This window comes from Varanus komodoensis, unplaced genomic scaffold, assembly GCF_004798865.1.
Source record: "Varanus komodoensis strain SLA01 unplaced genomic scaffold, ASM479886v1 scaffold1, whole genome shotgun sequence".
NCBI lineage: Eukaryota > Metazoa > Chordata > Lepidosauria > Squamata > Varanidae > Varanus > Varanus komodoensis.
In genome coordinates this window covers 96,214,133-96,236,499 of record NW_025335268.1, presented here as the reverse complement: position 1 = coordinate 96,236,499, position 22,367 = coordinate 96,214,133, and the positions used below count along the sequence as shown (strand labels likewise).

Here is a 22,367-nt window from a genome sequence, read left to right as displayed (position 1 = left end):
GTTTATAGAACTATTACTGGGTGAGTGGATGTGAAGATTCATCTCGGCTATACTGATGGATGGGCAAGAAGAAGGTGTCCACGTGGATGATGGCACATGGAAATGGGAATCTTTGTTTTGCCAGCACATGGGATATGAGCACTGGCTGCTTCCACAGCCACTAGTAGTGTGTCCAGATGCTCCATCCTCCCATACCTGGCTACATCACACTTACAGTAAATAAGTCCTTTGAGTCCTTCATCTTGACTTTGCACTCCAGAGTGTGATGTCTGGAAAGTCCCAAACATCCAGTAAGTTTGCACTGGCATGAAAAACGGTGGATTCTGCTTGTGTCCCGTGATTCACAAAAACTATTTGCCCTAACTGGGCAGGAAAATGGAGCAGCTCAGAGAGGTACAAAGTAAGTGGCCTTGTTACTATGTGCACGTTTGCATCTGAGACAAGTCACAGAAGCTGATCGTGTGTGCAAATATGTATACATATTAAGTATGGGGGTTCCTGTAATGCTCCAGTGCAAATCCAGAGAAACCCAACCAAACCCAACTAAGGATAGAAGAGGAAAAAAGACTGGAGAAATGTATGCTTCCCAGTAGCTAAATACCTACCACCTGGGAAATACTTTGAAAGCTCTGCTCAAACCATGCAGAAAGCTGGTCATTTGCAAATGTTGGCCATTTGGCAAGACAAGCATTATCACCCCCTTTGGGTTTTTTTTGGGGAGGCATGATAAAATTTAGCTCAAGGGCTGGCAATTTGGGTGCCCCAGAACACTGCAAAGGCTGCAGTCCTCCATGGGGGCTGGCAAAAGGGGCTGCACACCTTGATTTCCAGCAGAATTGGGCTCCCAGAAGTCTGCTCTCTTGAACAGCTGTTTGGTGGGTTTGGTGGGTTCTTGGCAGACCCATTCTGGAACATCATGGGGTATGTGGGCAGTACATGAGATGTGCTGAAAAAAATAACTAAGAGGTATCTTGTCCCTCTTCATCCTCTGAGGATGTATTGGGCAGTAATAGAGAGAAGTAATTTTAAATTCCTGACGTACTGGTCTTATAGAGGATAAAGGGTGCTCCCTATTATTTCACTTACTCCAAAATGTGGTCAGCCAGTGCCCTCTTGCTGCCGGAGTGGAGCCCTGGATGTCTGCCCCAAATTCCTGCCCTGAGGGCACCACCTGCTGGAAATAAAATCTTGCATGCACCAACCTGAAATCATTTTTTTAAATGAAGGTACTGTTAAACTTTTAAAATATGCGTAAAATAAATCTGTCTTTTCTAGCATGACAGGAATGGCCTGTTACCAGGGAACAGATATGATGGAGTGATGCATGTTAAGTTATCAAATAGCCCAAATGGGCTCTAGCTCTCCATTGACGATGATCTGTGAAGTGGAGAGGGCTAGATCTGAATTACTTTCCATTCAAGTTGGCTTCCACGGTAGCGTACCAGGATATGATTGAATTGCAAGAGGAAATGTTTGCCTGTGCATTTGCATCATGGAGTGTACATGTGGATGTGTGCGCCTTTCTGGTTCTACCCTTCTGCCCTCTGGCTCACTCCTGTAGCCTCCTGTACATTTCCTTGCCGTTAATTTCCCTAGATCCAAATGGCTTGCAGCCTGCTGTGGGATGGGAGTTTCTCTTCCCTGACTCTTCAGTCAGAAAGTTTTCAGCAGTAAAATAGCCCTTCCCGTTGTGTTCGGAATAATAGCATTTTGGTGTCCGGAGGCGAGTTGGCAAGACAACAATAAACTTTATTAAGAGCAGAAGATTAAATTCTGCGGTGCTTAATTGAAATAGCACGAGTGAGCTGAGAGGGGGTGGCGGAGGGTCCTGCTAAGTTCCTCTAAAAACCCTTACCCACTGCCTCTTCTCCTCCGTGGGAGGCCAAGTTGAAAGCAGGCCTATAAGAAGACGATTGAGACATTCAATGTGTCTAGTGGGTTTGAGCTTGTTGTGATAGCTCATTCCTGAATGATTAAACTCAGTGCAGTTTGTCAACAGGGAAATGCATACAATGTGGAAGGAAGATGTTCCCCTCAGGTACATCTCGGGGTAGCTACGCCTCAGTCCTCGGCGCTTCAGATCCTGTGACTCTATATTTAAAATGTGATAAACATGTTAATAGTAGCAAATGCTTTACAATTATTACTCTATTCATCCTCACGACATTAGTGTCAATGCTGAGGGCATATTTTAGCCACTGCAAAGATGCCACGGAAAGAGTCTTGCACCTTTAGAACGTGCATAGCATCACCGGACATTTTGAGCAGGCATGAATTTCTCACCTCTGTACCAAAAGCTGCACCTGCCAACTTTCCCTCTCCTGTATAACTATTGGATGTGATGGATGGTAGCTGAATATTCCTCAAAGTCCCCTTTAGTATGCTTCCTGCATTTAGAAGATTTTATAACTGAAAGAAGAAAAGCTGACTAGATGCAAGACGGTATCCACGGTAATGCCTAAGGAAAAACAGCCCCCCCCCACCATTATTTATTCATTTTTATTTATTTATTTGGGGTATTTCTAACCCGTCCAATCACTACATGTCTCTGGACAGCTTACAGTAATAATTCAATAAATGTTCCTTCCATTCCCCTTTCCTGACTTTGCAGTTGTCACAAAAAAATCAAAAGCAAGTTTCTAGCTCTCTTCTCGTATTCTACCAAGCTATGAGGAAAAGATGCACAGAAGCTATTTCACTCAGGATCTGCTCCTGACCTTTGGATGATTTTTGTTGTTGCTGTTAGTTTTGAACAGAGTACAAAGTCACTGCCATAAGTGATGGGTACATAGCAATTATTGATGATATTAGAAGTGTCCATTTAGTCAGTCAGTCATTGCAAACATATCAGTCAGCTTACACTTGGGTGTGTGCCATTAATGTTACAATGACCTCCTTTGACTACACAAACCACTGACTGTTCTAAAAAGCCCTTTCTAGCACAAGTTGTATATGGAAGAGATGCACAGCTTTCAAAACATTAGAATAAAATAAAACTACAGGTACATGAAATGGCTCCAGCAAAAGTAAGCTTGCTACTTTTCACTTTTGATTAACAGTGCAGTCCTATACAGCTCAGAATGAAGTTGAAGTTTAATGGTTCACAGGTAAATGTATGTAGGATTACAGCCTTCATTAATAAACAGTATAGTTAACTCCCCTCCAAATATAAGCAAAACCTTTATTAATAGTTTTAAAATAATTTTAATTCAGGAAATTATTCTGATGTATTTTATTTCAGAAAAATACTGGATACAGAAGAAGATTTTAATCTTACTGAACGCTTTTTACTTTAAAAAGTAGAATATAAATCCAAATCAACCAATCCCTAAAATATTTGAATGGTGCACCTCAAAGGGGAAATAATGAGCTTATATTGTACACAAAGTTGTGCAGAAAGCACGTAAATCTTCAATATCACTATTTTTCAGACAGGGAACTGAGGCTGGAAGATGGATGCAGAACTGCAGAAGGTCATTGGCAGAAGCACTAGGCATTTGCTATGTATTTGCAACCCCTCACTCACAGAGTTTGCAGGTCCTTATGTTATCCCCTCAGGGCTTCTCCTGTGTTTTCCAGACATTTTTGCAGCTTTTTAAAGGGTGAGGATAATGTAGTATTTTCCTTGTTGAGTTCTATAGATTAATATACAGGGGGGGTGCAAAAGTAGGTATACAGTTGTAAGAGTTATTCAGAGTTCCTCACCTGTGCCAAAGTGTGCTTGAGTGTAGACACTAGACTACAGGAATGTGTGAATGCTGAAGGCCAGCAATTTGAGCACTTAAGAGATTGTACTTAATTGCAATTTGTATGTCATCCTTATTGTGACTTAATAAAGCTATTGTTTTTTTCATAATAAAAAATACCTACTTTTGCACCCCTCTGTATATTCCATGAAGAAGCACTTCCTTTGATCATCCTAAACCTCCCCACTAATCAGCTTCATGGGATGACCCTGGGTTCAAGTGTTATGAGAGAGGGGGAGAAAAATCTCCTTCTCTGCTTCCACCACACCATAGAGTTTCTTCACAGCAGCTGAGTACTGGGCCAACATTTTATCAAGCCATCCACCAACACCCCTTTCTTGTTCAGTCACTGCTAGTTCCGATCCCATAAGCCTATCCTTGAGGTTGGGATCTTTTGCCCCAAAATGCATTACTCTATAGTTGCTTGTATTGAACTGAATTTGCCATTTTGATGCCCATCCTCTCAGCTTTGAGAGATCCCTTTGGAACTCCTCACCATCACTTTTGGTTTGAACTAGCCTAAAAAGTTTAGTGCCATCAGCAAACTTGGCCAGTTCACCATCCACTCCTAATTCCAAATCATGTATGAATAGGATGAAAAGCATTGGTCCTAATACAGAATCCTGTGGTTCTGGTGACATCCGTCCACTGGGAGATTGTCATTTATTTCCATTGTCTGTCTTCTGTTCTTTAACTTGTTAGTGATCCATAAGAGGATTCCCCCCACCCCCACCCTTAATTCCATGACTGCTTAGTTTGCTAAGGAGCCTATGGTGAGGGACTATGCAAATTACAACCATAAACTGCTGTTCCAATCTTTTCCTGGTAGAAAAATTCCAGAGGATGTCCACATGCTCATGCAGTGCTTCTGACTAAACAGAATAATATAAATGCCTTGAATGAATGAATGAATGAAAATATGAATGAATGAATGAATGAATGAATGAATGAATGAATGACGTTGTGAACAGAGGCTTAAAGGCAATCTCAAGTTTCCACTAGATCATCCTGGTTTCTTTTATTTTTTGAGGTTTTATTCTCTGCCTGTGTCTTCATCACAGTGCATTTCTGACCTGGTAAATTATCATCTATCCCTTATTTTGGCAGTCTGGCACATCTCCTTATTGCTTTTGGATGACACAACTTGTACAGCCCCAAATGAATGGAGCAGGCTTTTTTTCTCCTCCTGATTTCATTCTTATGCAAGGACAGCTTTGTAACTGAAAAATTACTTCAATGCTATAAGCTTGGATGCAATATTTTGAATTAACTAATGATGCTTCCATTAACAGTGAAAGACTTTTAAAAAACAACTTTCTTTTGTTGCTTCATGTTAATAGACAGATGGAACATCTGAGGTTTTAAAAATGTATTTCTGGTACATATGATTTTTAGCTATCATGCATGATACAGGCATCAAAATCTAGATTCAAAAATTCTAAATTCTGCAGGAAGATCACATTCTTAGCAAAAAAAAAATACATTTTGTAACTTTTTATTTTGGAACAGAGGGGTTTATTTCAAGGATTCTCTTTATTTCAAAGTTCTCATGCAGTGACTATCCTGTTTCCCCATTCTAGGTAGTGAGAAAAAATGCAAGCCCTTCATCCTGAATTTGGAAAGTTTCAGGCCTATAATCTTAAACACACTTGCAACTTATTCCCAAAGATGATTACTGAAAACTAAGCTGCACCAAGTTTAATAGGACTTATTTTCTAGTAAGCAGGACAAGGTAGACTGTGTTTGGAAGTGGTTCCACATGAATTAGTAGGGAACTTATTCTCAAAGATCTATCTTCAGGTTCAGGGTGTAAGTGCCACTTCCCATGTGGCTTTGCCAAGATTCAGGTGAGTCATCATAACAACAGGTACATAAAGATACTTCCAATTCTGATGTAGTTACTTTTTAAAATATCCACAATTAATTATTAGTGCTGTGGCAGGTGAGAGAATACCATGCTTATTATTAAGAATGGAACAGAAGTAGAGTTGGAAGGGGCTTCAAAGGCCACTGATAGACCTGGCCTGTGAGAACAAGCAAATTCCATTTTCACCTGCTTCTTGGGTGGAGTGTCATTTAAAGAAGCTTGCTGCCACTAGCAGAGGGCCACAGCCCTTAGGTCATCACCAAAGAGGTTGTCCCATTGGCTGGAGAGTGAATATGAGGCTTTCCAAAATGATATCAAGTCCCATTTATATACAGGAATTACTCTAGAATTGATTCATTGTTGTTCTGGATGGGTGGATGGTGAGCTGGGTATGAAAGGACAGGATGCTGTCCTTTTACCATAGACTGATAACTATCTGGTGGAGTTTACATTCACAAGAGCTCCTAAACTGCAGTGATGGGAGACCTTTCAGAAAAGTCTAGCCTTGGAGTAAGATGGATTAAAATGGTTTCCTGACTGCATTGAAGAAGTTTCTTGCTGCCTCAAATGGTAATTCTGTGAAGCTGTGGTCAGTCCTTGGGATGGGCAAATGACACAGTTGTATGACTCTCCTCTCCCTGTTGATGGAAGCAGTTCGGCTTCTGGGTTTTCTGGGAACTCTGGACAATTAAGTCACAGCTACAATGAACAGGGCAGCAGTGGAGGAAAACTCAGAGCAAATCGGAAAAAGATAATGGCTAGAGCCCATACTAAGGCAATATGTGGAAATGATGGCTACAAAGAAGTTTTACTTTTCTGCCAGCATTGCATCTGCATTAAGTCACTGACTGTCAAGTCCAGTGGGGATGTCCCTAACCCTCCAAATTCAGTTCATTGCAGCATTCTGGGCAGGCTGGGAGAAGCTTGGAAGGGATCTTTGGCTCCCCAGTGCCTCTGCCCTGCAAGTCAGCGGCATGTCCAGCTTTGCCTATCTAGCTGTGATGTTTTGGATGGAAAGGGAAGGAGGCTGTAATGCTGCCAGGAATGCTTTTGATTGGTTAAGCCTGCCAAGAGAGATCTGGTTGGGGGGGTGGAGGTGGTACACAAAGTGCATCCACAACCACTTTGGAAAGGGTAATGCCATTTAAGTAGCTACTTTAAAGATTTTATTTTTTAAAAAACCCATCTTTGGACTCCACTTTAACAGATAACTTCCAACCAGTCCAGTTTCCAGTTTCCTATTTTAGGGCAAGTGGCTCCTGTTGCTGTGGCAAAAAAAGAACACCCCCAGGGAAGACTTTTATGGAGTTCTCCAAGGCTTTCAGCTGTGCTGCATGATTGCCAATTTCTTTTCCTTGCAAGCATCTACAGGCGTGTTCCTGATTCTGCAGGTACTTGTAGAGCGAGAAAGACTCTGATCTTGAAATAATCTATCAGTCCAGGATATTTGCAAAGATTTCATCTAGCACTTGACTGGCTTACCTCTGCAACAAGTTCAGAACAGCTTCTTTGTACCAACTGACAGATATAGATTGCCCAAAGCAAATTTAGAACAAAGTAATTGTTTACAAATTGGATTATCTTTCAAAACACCCTTTTATGTGAGTATTTATAATCAATTTAACAATATTTTATCCCAGACTATAATGACCTTGAAAACCTGAGGAGCAGAATGCCTTAAGGAATGGCTTTTTCTATATTCTTTGTTCTAAGCACTGAAAGAGATGCCCTTCTTGATGTCCCAACTGTGGTCAAAGCTGATATAATGGGGATAAGAGAAAGGACTCTCTGCAGCTGCATCTATATTATGGGATGCTCTGGACTAGAAGGCTCAGGTGGCTTTTTCTCTTATAGTGTTTCTCCAGATGGCAAAACCCCTTGTATTTAGACAGATTTGTTTTACTGGATTGAGGTTTTTATCCAATGCATTTTATATGCTGTATATATCTCTGTTTTTGTTATATTGTTTTCCGAGTATTTTATAATTTTATTTTATGGTTGGGTTTAGTAGTTTTAGCTACCTTGAGTGGTGTAGGGTAGAATATACATTTATACTTATAGAGGGCAGAATGGGGCGGCATAGAAATTTTCTAAATAAATAAATAATAAAATAAATAAATTCTTGTATAAATAAATAAAATTTGGGATTTGACATAGCTGAACCTTCTCTTGGTGGTGCATCTGTATGGGAGCTTTATTTCTGTATGTATCTGCAGACCTAAATGTGATTCATAAGGGGGCATTTGCATGATTACAAAAATTAATGTGGGATATCGTTAAGCAGTGTGTGAGGATAGGACTTTTTAAAACAGCAAGACACTTTGAACTCGGTGGAATTTACTTCCAAGTAAACATGCCTAGAACTGGGCTGTCAATGTCCTTGTGCTAGCAGAGTATTGTTGGTATTGGTATGAGTACCACCTTGCTCCAGCACAGCTCTGATGTTGCGCCAGTTCAAAGGTCACAAATGGTACCACTGCTATGACTTCTTGCATAGCTCAGAACTGGCCAGCAGATGCACATTAGAAGGATGTGGGAGTAGTGACATCCATGATACCTGGATTGGGACTCCTTGCAACATGCAAAACACTGATTCTGTTGTCAGTTAACATGCCAACTATATGACAAATAGCACGCACACTGTACAAACCTATCATAGATGTGTCAACAATGTGTCAGATGACCTGGCCAAACAGGAGAAATGGTATTAGTTTCCAGAAAACTCTAGGGAGGCACAAAGGGCCTGGAGCAAATGCATTAATCACGACTCCTGCACTGGTGCGGGAATCCCTACACAGAGAATTGCTCATCCATACTTCATGCACAGAGTGGAGAATATGTTATTCAATAGCTAATGATCGCAGAGGTCTAGACATACATGCATGACTTATAACTGTGGATCACAAGACCCACCAGGCTACCACCTTTCTTTCTGGCACAGCTCCTTGGACTGAAAGAAAGCTGGTTATCCAAAATAATCTACCCCAGCAAGAAAGTTCTTCAATGCAGGATGCATGGCAAGCTAATGTCACTTTTCAAGATCAGTCCAGGTCCTGTGGTGGAAAAAAACACTGACCAATAGTCCAAGAGCATCACTTGTTTCAGTCCCTGACTTGCTTCAGAACTTTGAAACAAAGAACTGACTCCTAGATTGTGTATCGGTTTTATATATCCTTACCTGGGAATAAGGTCCATTGCATCCAAGAATAGCTGCACATACCTGATTTTCAGAATGCTCTGCTTCTGCTGAATTATTATGTATATACTAACTTCAGTAATAAACAAGATGAACCTCCACCTAGTGGAAGGAAATTACAAGTGGACTTCCCAGAGGATGGCCTCTATGTGAAACAAGCTGAGGGAATAGGTAGGTCTTTTGTCCAATCCTACAGAACTCTTTGTGTGCTTATGGAGGTTATGGTAGAGATACAGGAACTATCATCAAACCCCTTCCAGATGCAAATAAGCTGCCATCACTATTAACACGCATCACTTCTGTACCTAGAACTCCTTCTGGAATTCCTTCCTGAGAAAAACCTTCCTTGCTTTCCCTTTAATAACTTTCTGCCATTGGAAAACCCTTTCTTTTGAGGCCATAAGATGTATCAACTCAGCTCGCAGTTTTTACTCTTTTGTATGGTTTTCAATGATGATATTTAATTTTGAAGCTGTCTTTGTCGGGCTATTTTACTTAGTGACCCTTTTATCGTTTTTGTTTTATTGTGTTTTCTAGATTTGTAACTTTTTTAGTTGCAACTTTTTGATGTGGTTGTAATTGAATTGTTAGCCACTTTGGACTTTGTAAGGAAAGTTTTAAATATATAAATACCCTAATATACCATTCCCCACTCACTTTTTCTTTTGCACTCAGAAAGAGAGTCAAAACCAATACAAGTGTGATTGGAAAATGAAAATGAGCAGAATTGGCAGAATTAGACCAACCATAACTTCTATGTGGTATATACTGAATATATCCATTGCACTCTGCAGAAAGTACCACTGAGTTTGATAAGACATTCTCAAATTAGTACACACAGAGCTGCAATCTAAATATCCTAATCCCTTACTTTTGGACCTGAAAAAAATGAAACAACCCATGGCTTTCCAACCTCCCCCAGAGACCGAATGATAGATGGAATTGTTTTGTAGTTAGCTAGTATTTGCTGAACAACCCCAGAATAGTTGTTAGTATGAAAGCCAAGAATATTTACAGGAGATCTCAGCATCTGTAACTTAAAACATTAGCAGAGCAAATTGGAATTGCCTTCTGGATGCTCTTGTTATAAATTACAGGCCCAACATCTGGCCACATCTGCAATGTCTAGACAGTTTATATCAAATACAACAGTAAGGAAGGGATTGAGATTGGATGGGAAAAGGGTCTAGAAGTCCCAGATAATCACATACACAAAACTACAACCTGACTTTCCAAGAAACAAATGACTTTCTATCTAAAGTCTGAAATTAAGATCTTTATTCTTGTCTGGTGAGAGCCAAGTCATGTCTACCATCCCAAATAGGTTCAGAGACAGGGTCTAAACCTGAAAAACGATGCTGAATTTTTTTGACCATACTGCTCAATGTAGGCCCAAAAGGTGTACAAATCTCTAAAATCTTCAACCCTCAAACAGAGCTACATTCTTTCAGAGTATCTATTCTATTTTAGAAAAGCTCTCCTTATCAGATTGTGTTTCTGTCTCTTTTGCTTTTTATTTCCTTGTTCGGTTAATGTTAATATTTTTCAGAGATGTCAGGAAGGCTTATATTTTACTTATGCCTCTCCACTAAGTAGGGATTTATCCCAAGGTCCCACAGATAAAGTCTAAAACTCCAACCTAGACTTCCTTAAACTCATACCCTTCAGCATAACCAATAAGAGGAATTACAGACCAACACATTTGGAAGGTACCAGGTTGAGGAAAGCGGCTCTAACCACTAAACCACACAGGCTGTCAATATGCTCTCATCCGCCTCCCTTCTGCCTCACACAGCTACCACCTTTCTCAACAGCTAAGCCTGCTTACTAGTCTGTGTGAGTGGATTTTTGAGGGCTGTGAATTGATTGTAGCACATTTACAAATATTGCTCCGCCTGATTATGTCTCCTTTCCTTCCAGTGGCAGCTGTAGTTATGAAAAGCAGAAAGGGAATTAACTAGCTGTGTATCACTCTTGGCTATGGCTAAATCTGTAGTAAGGCCATACATTTACAGTTGAGCATCTTCAGAAAAACAATGACTGACATTAGCCTTAATTTCTGAGCATTTGCTAACAATGTGCTGGAATTTGATGAGACCAAGCAAGTTTTAAGTCCTCCTTTTCTTTCTTCTGGTCCCTGTGCTTCACTCAGATCAAAGAGGCCAGGCCCAATCAGTGAGTGAGACTGGTTTTTTTTTTTTAAACAGTTCCTAGCACAAACCTTCTCATTTATATGTAAAGTAGCCATTAGTCATAGCTCCGTTCCCTCAGACTGCCTGATGTACAATCACATTTTGCAGTGGATGAATCTTTCCACACAGCTGCTCTGCTATGAATAATCCGTCACTGGACCCATAAATCAGAAAAAAATCACACACCTCCTTTGCCTGATCCTTACACAAAGTCATATATTTTACATGAGGACAAGCTAAATATTCATGAAGCTTTAAAAAGCCTCTTCTGGCTCTAAGGGACTTGTTGGGGTTGTTTTTGTGCTGTTGAACTGAGCTGGCATTCCCCACCACCACACTGTGTGTTCCATTTTAAAATAAAGCAAAGCATTTTACCCTTTTCAGCCATTTCCATCCCATTTTATCTCTTCCCATTTGTGCTTCCAAATATTAAATACTGTGTGTTATTTTTATACTCTATCAAAGTGTTACCCCAAGTTGGATCCACTCCTTCACTTGATACCTAGGGCTATCATCTGTTCTTTGCACCTGCCATCCTTATTGGGTATTATTATATTGCATTTCTATACTGCCCATAACCAAAGCTCTCTGGGAGATTCACAACATTTAAGTCACCCATCCAGATTTCAACTAGGCCTTACCCTGCTTAGCTTCCAAGATTAGGCAGGATCAGGCATTTCAGGTTATACGGAAGCTTATAGCAGTGCTCTAATGCCTATACAAATATTTCTACAAATCGTCCCCATAACTATTAATATACAATGTAAAAAAATTCCAGAACCTGTGTTATTTCTGTGTTAAAGTATCTTTTGTGGTGCATTGTGAAAAAAACATGGCTGCTTCCATTGTTTTACTATATAGCAGTGTTTCACCATCATAATTGTGAGCTATAATTGTGAGCTATAAAGCTGGCCCTTTATTCCCCACCTTTTGAGACAATGGAAGACAGGTTGATAGACAGCTTTCATTATCCCAGTTTTGACTGTCACTGTCAGCCCCTTCAGATTGCCCAACCAGCACTTTGGAAAGGTTGTCAGTGCTTGGCAAACAATTTCCAATGAATGAATGAATGGATACCATGCACACTTAAAAAAATTGCAATACCTGCATGACTGCAGAAGTGTGCAGTTCTCCAAGTGTGGAAATTGGAAAGCCTTGGCTTGCTCAGTATCCTGGGGGTACCTGCTGTCAAAATACACTTACTGCTCCACTTGTTCCTGAGATTCTAGGTGCTCAGGAACATGCAAATATACAGCCTGCACTTTTAAAAGGATCTGTCACATTTTTCAAAGGAGCTGCTAAAATTTCAACAACACTTTTGAAAATATGGGGGGGGCAGTATTTTGGATGGAAGCCCCATGGTTTCTTCATCAGGACATATACAGGCATAGCTATCAAAATGCCAGTTCCTTTTAAAGGGGGTGACATGCCTTTACCATTACCTGGGTACCTAGAGTCTGAGGAATGAGTAGAAAAGTGAGTGTACCTTTACAACATTCTATAGAAGATGATTATTACTGCCTTTTCATGAGCAAAGTTGACTCACACCTTTCCCTTTCCCTTGACAGCTTGTGTGCCAACAACAGTCAAGGGAAATTGAAGGAAAAAAGACCCCTATTGGAAGCTTTTTGGGGTCAATGACCAGGTTGGTACCTGCTGTTCTTTGACAGCAGGGATCCCCCAGGATGTCAATGAAATTCATAACCTTATTGATAAACTGAAAGTCAGTAAAGTCACCCAACCCAGATATTATTCATCCTAGAGTTCTTAAAGAACTCAAATATGAAATTGCTGACCTTCTTACAAGAATTCTTAATTTGTCCCTAAAATCAGCCTTTGTACCAGAAGATGAGAGAATGGCCAATGTAACATCAGATCCAGGGGAAATCTGGGGAATTACCCGCAATTAGTTTAACATCTATTCTGGGTAAATTGCTTGAAAATGATAGAATCAGTAAACACATAGAGGGGCAAGCCCTGTGGAAAAAGAATCTACATGCCTTCCACCAGGGGAAGTCCTGTCACTAAACTGTTGAAGTTCTTTGAGAGTGTCAGTAAGCATGTGAGCAGGAGCAATCCAGTAGACATTATTTACTTGAACGTCTAAAAGGCTTTTGACAAAATGCTTCACCAAAGGCAACTTAGCTAACTTGGCAGCCTTGGACTAAAAGGAGTGAGCGCTTTCTTATGGATCAGTAATTGGTTAAAGAACAGAAGACAGACAACAGAATAAAAGGCAATCTCTCCCAATGGAGGGATGTAACCAGTGGAATCCCTCAGGGTTCTTTATTAGAACCAATGCTTTCCAACCTATTAATAAATGATTTGAAATTAAGAATAAGCAATGAAGCAGACAAGTTTGGTGATGATACTAAACTTTTTAGGTTGAAACCAACAGGGATTGTAAGGAGCTCCAAACGGATCTCTCCAACCTGGGAGAAAGGGCATCAAAATGGCATATGCAGCTCAATGTGAGAGAGCCAGTGTGGTGTAGTGGTTAAGAGCATGGGACTGGGACTCAGATGACCTGGGTTCTAGTCCCCGCTCAACCATGGAGCCAACCGGGTGACTTTGGGCCAGTCACAGACTCTCAGCCCTACCTACCTCACAGGGTTGTTGTTGTGGGGATAAGATGGAGGAGGAGAATGATGTAAGCTGCCTTGAGCCCTTTGTAGGAAAAAAAAGGCAGGATATAAATTGAAAAATAAATAAATAAATGTAAACTAGTATAAAACAGTACAGATTGGGGTGGGGTGGGGAATCCCAGCTTCAAGTATAGGCTTATGGGATCTGAACGAGCAGTGATCCAGAGATATTTCTGGTCTGCCACCATGTGTACAGAGTGCTGGACTAGACAGACTATTGGTCATATCCAGTATGGCTTTTCTTATGTTCTTATGAAGCATGGCTAAAAAGAGAAGAAAAGGAATTTTAAAAAATGAAGTGCAAACGGTACACAATTTTTGTTTCAATGGTTTTTACTTGTTTGTGACAACTGAGAGTTCCTTCAGGATGCCTCTTTGGCACTTTGAAGGAGCAGTAAATGGCTGTCAGAAAGGATTATAGAAGCCATCTGTCCCTGGAAATCAAAAGGGGAAACAGTTGTAGCTTGGTTACAACTACAAAAATGGCTTGTGATCATGGTGTGAAGGCAGACACAGGTTCTGCAGCGTGTTTTAGAACAACCAAACCACTATAGCTAATTGAGTAGCTGTGTTCCATGTGTGTGTGTGTGTGCGCGCGCGTGCATATGTACAGCATGGTTGCTGAGATTTCCCAGGGCAAAATTCAATTTTGTGGAAGCTTTCAGGGGTCAAACTTGAGTGGGGGAATTGGCAAAAGAGGAGGGACAAAGGGAAAGGGAAGGGGTCAGGTTACAAAAAAGGTACTAGCATATTATAGCTTCAGGTTTTTACTGCCCATAAACAAGCCTTAGAAGAAGCATTTCAGCCAGGAAACCAGCAAATGATTAGCAATTGGGAGAGGATGTGTGTGGCCATCTAGGGAATCTCAGCAGACTAGATCGGGATCCCAAATGGCTCAGATATGGCTCCAGGCGTTGAGTTTGACATTGAGCGGTGTGCCTAAAGCCATGAGGAGAGTTCATTTGAACTGAGGACTTGGCAGAATTTACAGCCTACCTTCTTAGCCTCTCCTTCTCCTGAATATTAACTCCCAAGCAGTTTAGGTCGGGAAGCATTTGGAGCTGGTGTTGCAAAAACTCAAGCAAAATGTATAACATTTGCAAGAGGTATACAAGATTTATCACGAAGCTACGATAAAACTGTGCTCTACCCTCTTACACTCAGTTTTGAGCCTCTGCTATCAGTTCATGACACCAATATTTAACCTTTGAAGCCATCATAATTTCATAACCTTCCTGCCATAAAAAAGCCATTCAATTTTCTCCTTTTATCCCATTCTGTTCATATTTATCTCTTTGCAATTTCTTTTTCTATTTTTTTCTTTATTTTGTTTGTTGGAAGTGACATCCCCCCCACCTGCCACCCAGCCTTTCTAAATCACCAACATTATGAAATAATTTGCCTTCTTTATAACCCAGAAAGCCATATGTTTTATGTTTAGTACTGACCAAATATGCAGAACAATTAGCTCTGCCCCCTCACTGTAAGCATTGCAAGAAACTATCTTATTATTGAGTTCTTCCTCCTCATTGTACTCCCTTTCTTTCTCATTTCAGTCTGGAAAGAATTAACTCAGGGAGCTGCATGTAAGGATGGCAATAAGTCTAAATGCATGCATGCAAGTCCGAATGCATGCTGATGGTAGGTCTATAAATATAACACAAACTTATCCTTATTATTTAAAACATTTAATTCAGGCAATAATAGCAAAAGGAATTTAAATGATGGAAGTTCTTCAATGTTGCCAGCGTTAATCTTATTTTTTCCCAAAAGATTGCTGTGACCATACATGTTGAAACAGAAGGCAAAATGAGGCAGAGAAATATATGTTGGAGGTTTAACCAAAGAGCTACTTTCTGATTCCCAAGCCTTTGCTTAAAATCAATTCCTTGTTGAATCAATTATTGCCACTGCTGTTGAGTATTCAATGTACCCCAGGGATGACCATGTCCAATCAGGTCTCAGACGTGCTGAGTGATAGCCTATTTCAAAAAATCTTCAAGATGTTGGCATTATCTGGATTTCTCCTGGGAAGACTGTAGAAGTTCAAGGGTCACCTTTTCTTTCAACACTAAAATATCGGCTTCTCTTGATTTGTACAGATGAATGAAAAATGGAATGGATAAAATAAACCTATGTTGATAATGAAAACCTCTAGAAAAAGTGTTTGAAGCCCTTTGCACACTTGTAATCTCTGCCTCTGTGGGTCTTCTATGGAGCTGGGCTGGAGTAAAACTTGCAACAATTTGAATTGAATGAACATTTTTGTTAAGGCCACACATTCCAGCACTCTTGCAATTGCTCACTTACTAATGGCTCCAGCTAAATGCACCAATACTTAATAAACATTGGGACAATGCAGCCAATAATCTCTATTAGTCCAAACAGAAAGATAAAAGTTTGGCTTTCAAACATTGAAGTCAGACAGTCCAAAGATTCCTCTGTTTTATAATGGACAATTTCTCATCATTCCAAATTATGAACTCTTTCTCATCATTCCAAATTGCCCTCTTCCAAATAAAAGGGCAACAGCAGCAAGTGGCAATTTAGCTCATAGGTTTTACACAAAGTGCTAAGAACCCATAATTATTTAGCTCCCAAGCAGAATAAACTGACTCTCCTCCTCCTGGCTCTCTCCTGATTGATGGCTCCACCCCTGCTGGGCTAAACCAACCAGATCAGGTTTTACATGCCCATATAATATGAACACAATAGGTAATGGATACATTAAAAATAAAATTAACAAAGCCACCGAAATATTAATCACCCAGTATACTAGCCCAGTAGTTTTAAAACTACATTTCTAGAAGCTTGGGATTCTTTGAGCTGATGAGGAGTTCCTCAGTGAGAAGATGAGTAATGGAGATGCTCAGTAATGGCAGGAACATTAACTGAAAGTGTTATCACTATTTATCTATTTAGTTGGGTATCACTATTTTTAAAGTAAGTTTTTATTATTATTTTCTACAAACTAAAAAACATCAATCATCAAAAACATCAGACCTGCTGGGTCAGCCCCCCGTTTGTTTGTTTTATAGCAATCCGTAAACATATGTGTGCATGTTCGCCTTTGTCTATGGGTTAAGACAGGAAGTGTTCTCTGAAGGTACAGAATTTTAAAAATCACTACACTACCATACACTAGCTTAAAAATATGCCTTGCAACTTCCCCTTAGTCTGTGAATCAGGACTCTATCAGTGCAAGTAAAGAGTTCTGAGCATTTAGGCCTGTAATAGCAAGACTCTTAGTTTCAGCTCTGCAAAGATGAATGCAGGGAGAGAAGATCACTGAGCTTAGCATGTCTCAGAGAATGGGGGGTTTTAAATAAAGTTTTAGAAATTCCATCCCATAAATAATCATTAGTCTTTAATGTCTGTTTATATATCACAGAATTTTCAGTTTCCCAGTCATTGCAGATGCATCCCCAGATTAATCCAGGGATGCCTCTGTCTTGTCACAGATGGTCCATGTGATCATTTCGTGCTAGAATAGCTTAAGCAATCCTGACCAGACACTTACAGCTGCTTCTGGATAGCATGGCAGATATTCCACTCTTCAGAGGAAGCAGCAGTTGTCCCTGCCTAGGGCCTGAAATACTTAAAGAGGATATTGAGAATCAGAAAACACTCAATAAAGTTTTTGTGTAGTGCCTGTGTCATAAATATGATTAACATGTGATGTTTGCACTCACCGAGACTCTGAATTTCTCCTCAAAACTTGATTTGCTTTATTCACCTTCCCAAATGCAATAATTTCTTTGTAATTGGAAAAAAAGTGCATTTTCCTCCCTTGGTTAAAGTGTGCAAATGCAGATGGGGAATGTGCATGTGTGCACACTTGTGAAAATATATGCTTGGGTACATATATTTTTTTCAGGAGTGTACAACTGTGTACTTTTGTGTATAAACTCAACATGCAGGAAAATTTTCTGCTTGTGTTCAGCATTGCAAATGGGATATGTTCCTATGATTTGTGCACAGGAATGAAATTCTTGTATATCTGTAGTAATTAAAACGTTTCTTAATTGTTTCATATAAAACAAAGAACAGAGTATGAGTACTTGCATTTGTGTACAATCATCCCTTGTTCTCTTGTTCTTGCCATTCCTGATTTTTTTGGAAAAGAATGATTTCTCCTTCCTTCCCTCTATGTCTTATCTCCTGCTGTTGAAATTTATTCTCCATCAGGAAGGGACCTTCATAGGCATGTGAGTTATGCCCTGGTTATGATCTATAAAGCCCTAAATGGCTTGGGTCTGGGATACCTGAAGGAGCATCTTCTTCCCTATGTGCCTTCTGCACCTTGAGATCTGAGGTGGAGGCCCTACTCCGGGAGTCCTCCTTGAAGGAGATTAGGAGGGAGAGCACCTGGAGGAGGGCCTTCTCTGCAGTGACGCCCCGACTATGGAATATGCTCCCAGAAAGGTTCGCCTAGCACCGACCTTATATTCTTTTCGGCCTCAGGTAAACTCCTTTTTATTTTAATGTTTAATTGATTTTAATTGGGGTTTTAGTATGTTATGGTTGGATGCTGTGGGGCTGTTCTATTCTATTTATTTATTGTAAGCCATCCCTAGACATTCTGTGGGGGATGGGATAGAAAAGCTTTTAATTAATAAATAAATAAATGAGTGAGTGTGTGTCTAGGCTGTTCTGTCACCTGCCATCTAGAATGCGAGTACAAAATGAACAATAATTCTGCCATGAAAAAACTCACATAAAATCCATGATTCTGGATGGTGTTATTGATATTGACAAAATATACTTGTTGCTAGTAAAATAGTCCACATTTCATATTTTCTGTAATTGGTGGTTGCTAACTCTGAAAACAAAAATTCTGGTGTTTGGGGGAGAACCCAGAGTCACTCCACAGTGGAAGTCAGATGGAGCCCAGTTGCTTTTGGTAAGTCCAGGAATGGAGCCATGTACAGCAGCTGGTAATTCCAAATGTTTATTCAATAATTATATATATTTATTTCAGAGCCAGTATGGCTTACTAATTAGAATGTTAGAGAGGGACTGAGCTGTAAAACTCACTGGATAACTCTTGGCCAGTCACTGACCTTCATTCTAACCTTCCTCACAGGATTGTTGTGAGGATAACATAGAGAGGAGGAGGAGCATTATGTAAGCCACCTTGGGTTCCTTGAAGGAAGCAGCCTTAATATAATTATAATAAATAAAAGACATAGCCTTAAAAAGAAGTATAAGCAGCCTTGCTTCTCAGTGTTCTGTCAATAATTCTGAAAACAAAACAAAATAGCTTAGGCATTTCTTTTTTCTTTTATTATTATAACATTTCTATGCCGCCCCTTGCCGAAACCTCGGGGCGGCTTACAACATGATAAAATACATTGAAATACAATAGTACATAAATAGGACCTCATGATCTACTAAGAATTTAAAATGCACCAAGCCCCAAAATGAAAGTGGCTTAGGCTGGAATGCTAATACATATATTAACTTGGAAGTAAATCTATTTAACTGAGTAGCACAAATTTCTAGCATATGTGCATAGAACTGTACTGTTAGTCTCAACACCAGAGTTTAGCATCAACAGTGCTACAAAGGAACTAACATTTGTTAATATGTGAGATATTAACATGTATATGCATACATTTATATGTGTTATGCTTTCTCAGTGTTGACTGAATATGACTGAATATAAGCACATGGGCACAGGCAGTCTAAACATTTTTGGGCCTAGATTTCAGTGGACTAATTTATAAAGGTGCCTTATAACAATATGGAAGCCCTCAAGGGAGGTTTCAGATGCCTGGGCCCTACACAGCAAAATGCCGTTGGCAGGTTGCTATGTCCACACTCCTCACCCATTTCCTTGCTCCTGCAGCATGCCTGATATTCCCAGCTGTACCACCCAGAGGGTCATAGATGGCAAGAGCTGCTCCTTCAAGTTGCATCTGCTGTTTCCTCATTTCTTTGCTCTAAGCAGTTCAGCCGGCTACAAGGAACATCAGCTGGCACCACCCCTCTTAACGGAAAGTGCAGCAGGGCCAGCACTCAATGCCATGCCACTCAGAAGGGGAGAACTAGTAAGCAGATGCAGAGTTCTGCTCTTTTTAACTGCTTCTGTTGCTCATTTGTCCAATTGGACTGAATGATGCAATAGTTGGGAATTGGAGCAGCAGATCCCAATCCTAGCAGCCATACCTCTCACAGGGAAAGGATAACTGGGCAGTTGAGAGAGACTGTAAAGAATAGATGTCAACTCTGTTTTACCCGGGAGGAAGAGGGTAAGTAATGGCAGACTTCTTCCAACTCCTTTTTTTTTTACTTGAAGGAGTAACCATTTCCTCACTGTCTTTATATGATAGTTCTGGGTGCAATCCCCAGTACTAGTCAGAGAAAAGGTAAGCAAGTAGAGGTGATTACACCTCTACACTTGTCTGCTTTGGTGAGAGGGAGGAAGTATTGCTATTGCATCTTCATGTAAGCTAAAGCTGGTCATGTTGTTACATACTGCCCTCACTATTGGATTCCATATGCCTCTCAGTATCAGTTGCTGTGGAATATGAGTCAGAGGGTACTGTTGGTTCCATGTCCTACTTGCAGGCTTTTGGTTGGCCTCTGTGGGAACAAATAAATGATTTTGGTTTGATCCAGCAGATTATTTCTGTCACTGCAGGCAGTATCATGGTACAAAGAGGGCCCAAATCTCTCAGGGTCCTTTCTGCTAGGAATAGTAGCAGAAATAGTAGCAATGGCATACCAAATGTGTTGGTATGCCATTCCATACTGGCAGTTATTCATAAATTGATGCTGGTGGACTCCCCTGAGGCACTGGAGTAAGTTGTCAAAAAGAGCTGACCTCTGGCTCTGACAATAGCATGGTCGCATGCAGTAATTTAGTGGAACAAAGGCTGACAGGGACCTTCTTCCTCAAAACTTTCTGACCCTAGTTGCTTCACATGGGGAGATGTTAAATTTTCCCAGCAACAATCTATTGTTTCCTGTTGTAATGAAAATGGCTTGATTTTGAATGAGAAATTAAAATCAATCTGCTTTACAAAAGACATCTCTTTTAGGAAAGGCAAACTTGTGAGAACTAATTTGCTCACATCGATCAACACATTTGTCTACACGTTTAGATAATTTGTAGGCGGGGCTATAGGACTCCTGCACTTTCAAATTTATGACTGTATCACCAGATGCATATATATTCAAATGATCCAGAAACTTGTAAGCTTCCACATCTTAAAAGTGATTTTTTTTAAGATAGCGCTCTACAGACCGGAACTTACGTTTCCCTAATATCAGCGGCTTGAGACTGATAGCTTTGCCTCTTATTCCCTATTTGACTTAAACTTAAGCAGTCCTATTTGGAAAATACAGCTTCCACCAGCCGTTTTTCAAGACAGAAGAACAGGCGTAAACTCCGACTCCCTCTCTTAATCTACCTCCGCTCAACCTTTTCGCACATACTGCTGCTTTCCCTCATCTTCTTACTTGCGCCGCTTCGCGTAGTCTCCCTTGTCGCGGGGCTTATTGGGAAGCGTAGTCCACGGTGTCCTCTTGGATACTTCTCGGGAGAACGACTAAGGACTACATTTCCCATTTACCTGAGTGCAGGCAAAAGAAGGCTTCCTTGTCTGACTCTGCGCTGCTTGCGGCCTCGCACAGACAGACAGAGAGAGTGAGAGAAAGAGAGAGAGAAGGGGTGGCCTAGGCCCCGGCTGAGGCCCTGAGCTGGCGGGGGAACAGCAGCCGCAACAGAGGCGGAGCGGGAGTGCTATGGACCCCGCCGAGGCGGTGGTGCAGGAGAAAGCCCTCAAGTTCATGGTGAGGAGGGAACGAGTGGCGATGGGAACGGCTGGAGCGGGCGGGGGAGAGTTGGCGGTGGCTGTTGCTAGTAGTGGGAGGCGGAGGAAGAGGAAGGAATTACGGAGAGGGAAGCTGTGGCGAGAGGAGAGACTGTACCAGTGCTGCGGTCAGCCCTAGGAGATCTGTAAGATGACTTTAGGTAACTGGGAGGACCAAGGGAGGAATAGGCTTTGAGAGCTTAGGGCCCTGCGGTCTGGGAGCGAAGCAGCGCAGGCAAGCTCTACATTTCCTAGCCGGTTGTTTCAGGGGAACCTGATGTAGTGGGGTTGATTTGGGAAGTGGGGGATGGCTTTTAAAATAAGCAATTTAGTTCCTCCGGTGTGCAGATTTATGATGGGATAGTGGCCGGAAGGTATTGTTGGGTCTTGGAAACATACCGAAGGAAGGCTAAAGAAGGCCTACATAGAGGGATTGATGGAAATGGTGACGATACATAGGAAAGACTGGCATTTTTGAGAGGGGTGGGTGGACACAGGAACACTATTCAAGGGGATTATCGGAGCGCGGGGGCGGGTTGTTTTGTTTTAAAAGTGGAGATTGCTGGCCAAATTAATAGAAGCATTGGGTTATTCTTGAGGAATGCTTCTTTGGATATGATGATCTTACTAACCCTAGTTGAAAGGATCCTGGATAACCTGCAGTTCCCAAAATGAACCTTCTTTGGAGGCTTTTTGTGGGGAAGCCAGAATGTTAAGATCACTAATACCTGCTGAGAGACCTATTAGGTACTGTAAAGTATTTGAACTGTTATGCTAGAGGTGGGGCCTGTTTGGCAGAGAAATTTCCAGGTAATTCTGTTGGTACTCTGTACAATTGAAGGGTGACCATAGATCACACTCTTAAGGCTGATGGATTTATACTAAGTTTGGGTGATTGCTC

At 40.9% G+C, this 22,367-nt stretch overlaps 1 protein-coding gene across 10 annotated transcripts in view; it reads left to right on the top strand.

Annotated features, from left to right (window-relative positions):
* Positions 1-21,233: 21,233 nt before the first annotated feature.
* The window catches only part of BTRC (beta-transducin repeat containing E3 ubiquitin protein ligase), a 144,292-nt gene continuing 143,158 nt past the window's right edge, over positions 21,234-22,367 (top strand). For all 10 annotated transcript variants that reach the window (XM_044437238.1, XM_044437210.1, XM_044437279.1 and 7 more), the window contains exon 1: positions 21,234-21,446. In XM_044437238.1, the coding sequence (XP_044293173.1) occupies positions 21,399-21,446 (48 nt within the window). In that variant the 5' untranslated portion in view covers positions 21,234-21,398. The remainder of the gene's footprint in view (positions 21,447-22,367) is intronic.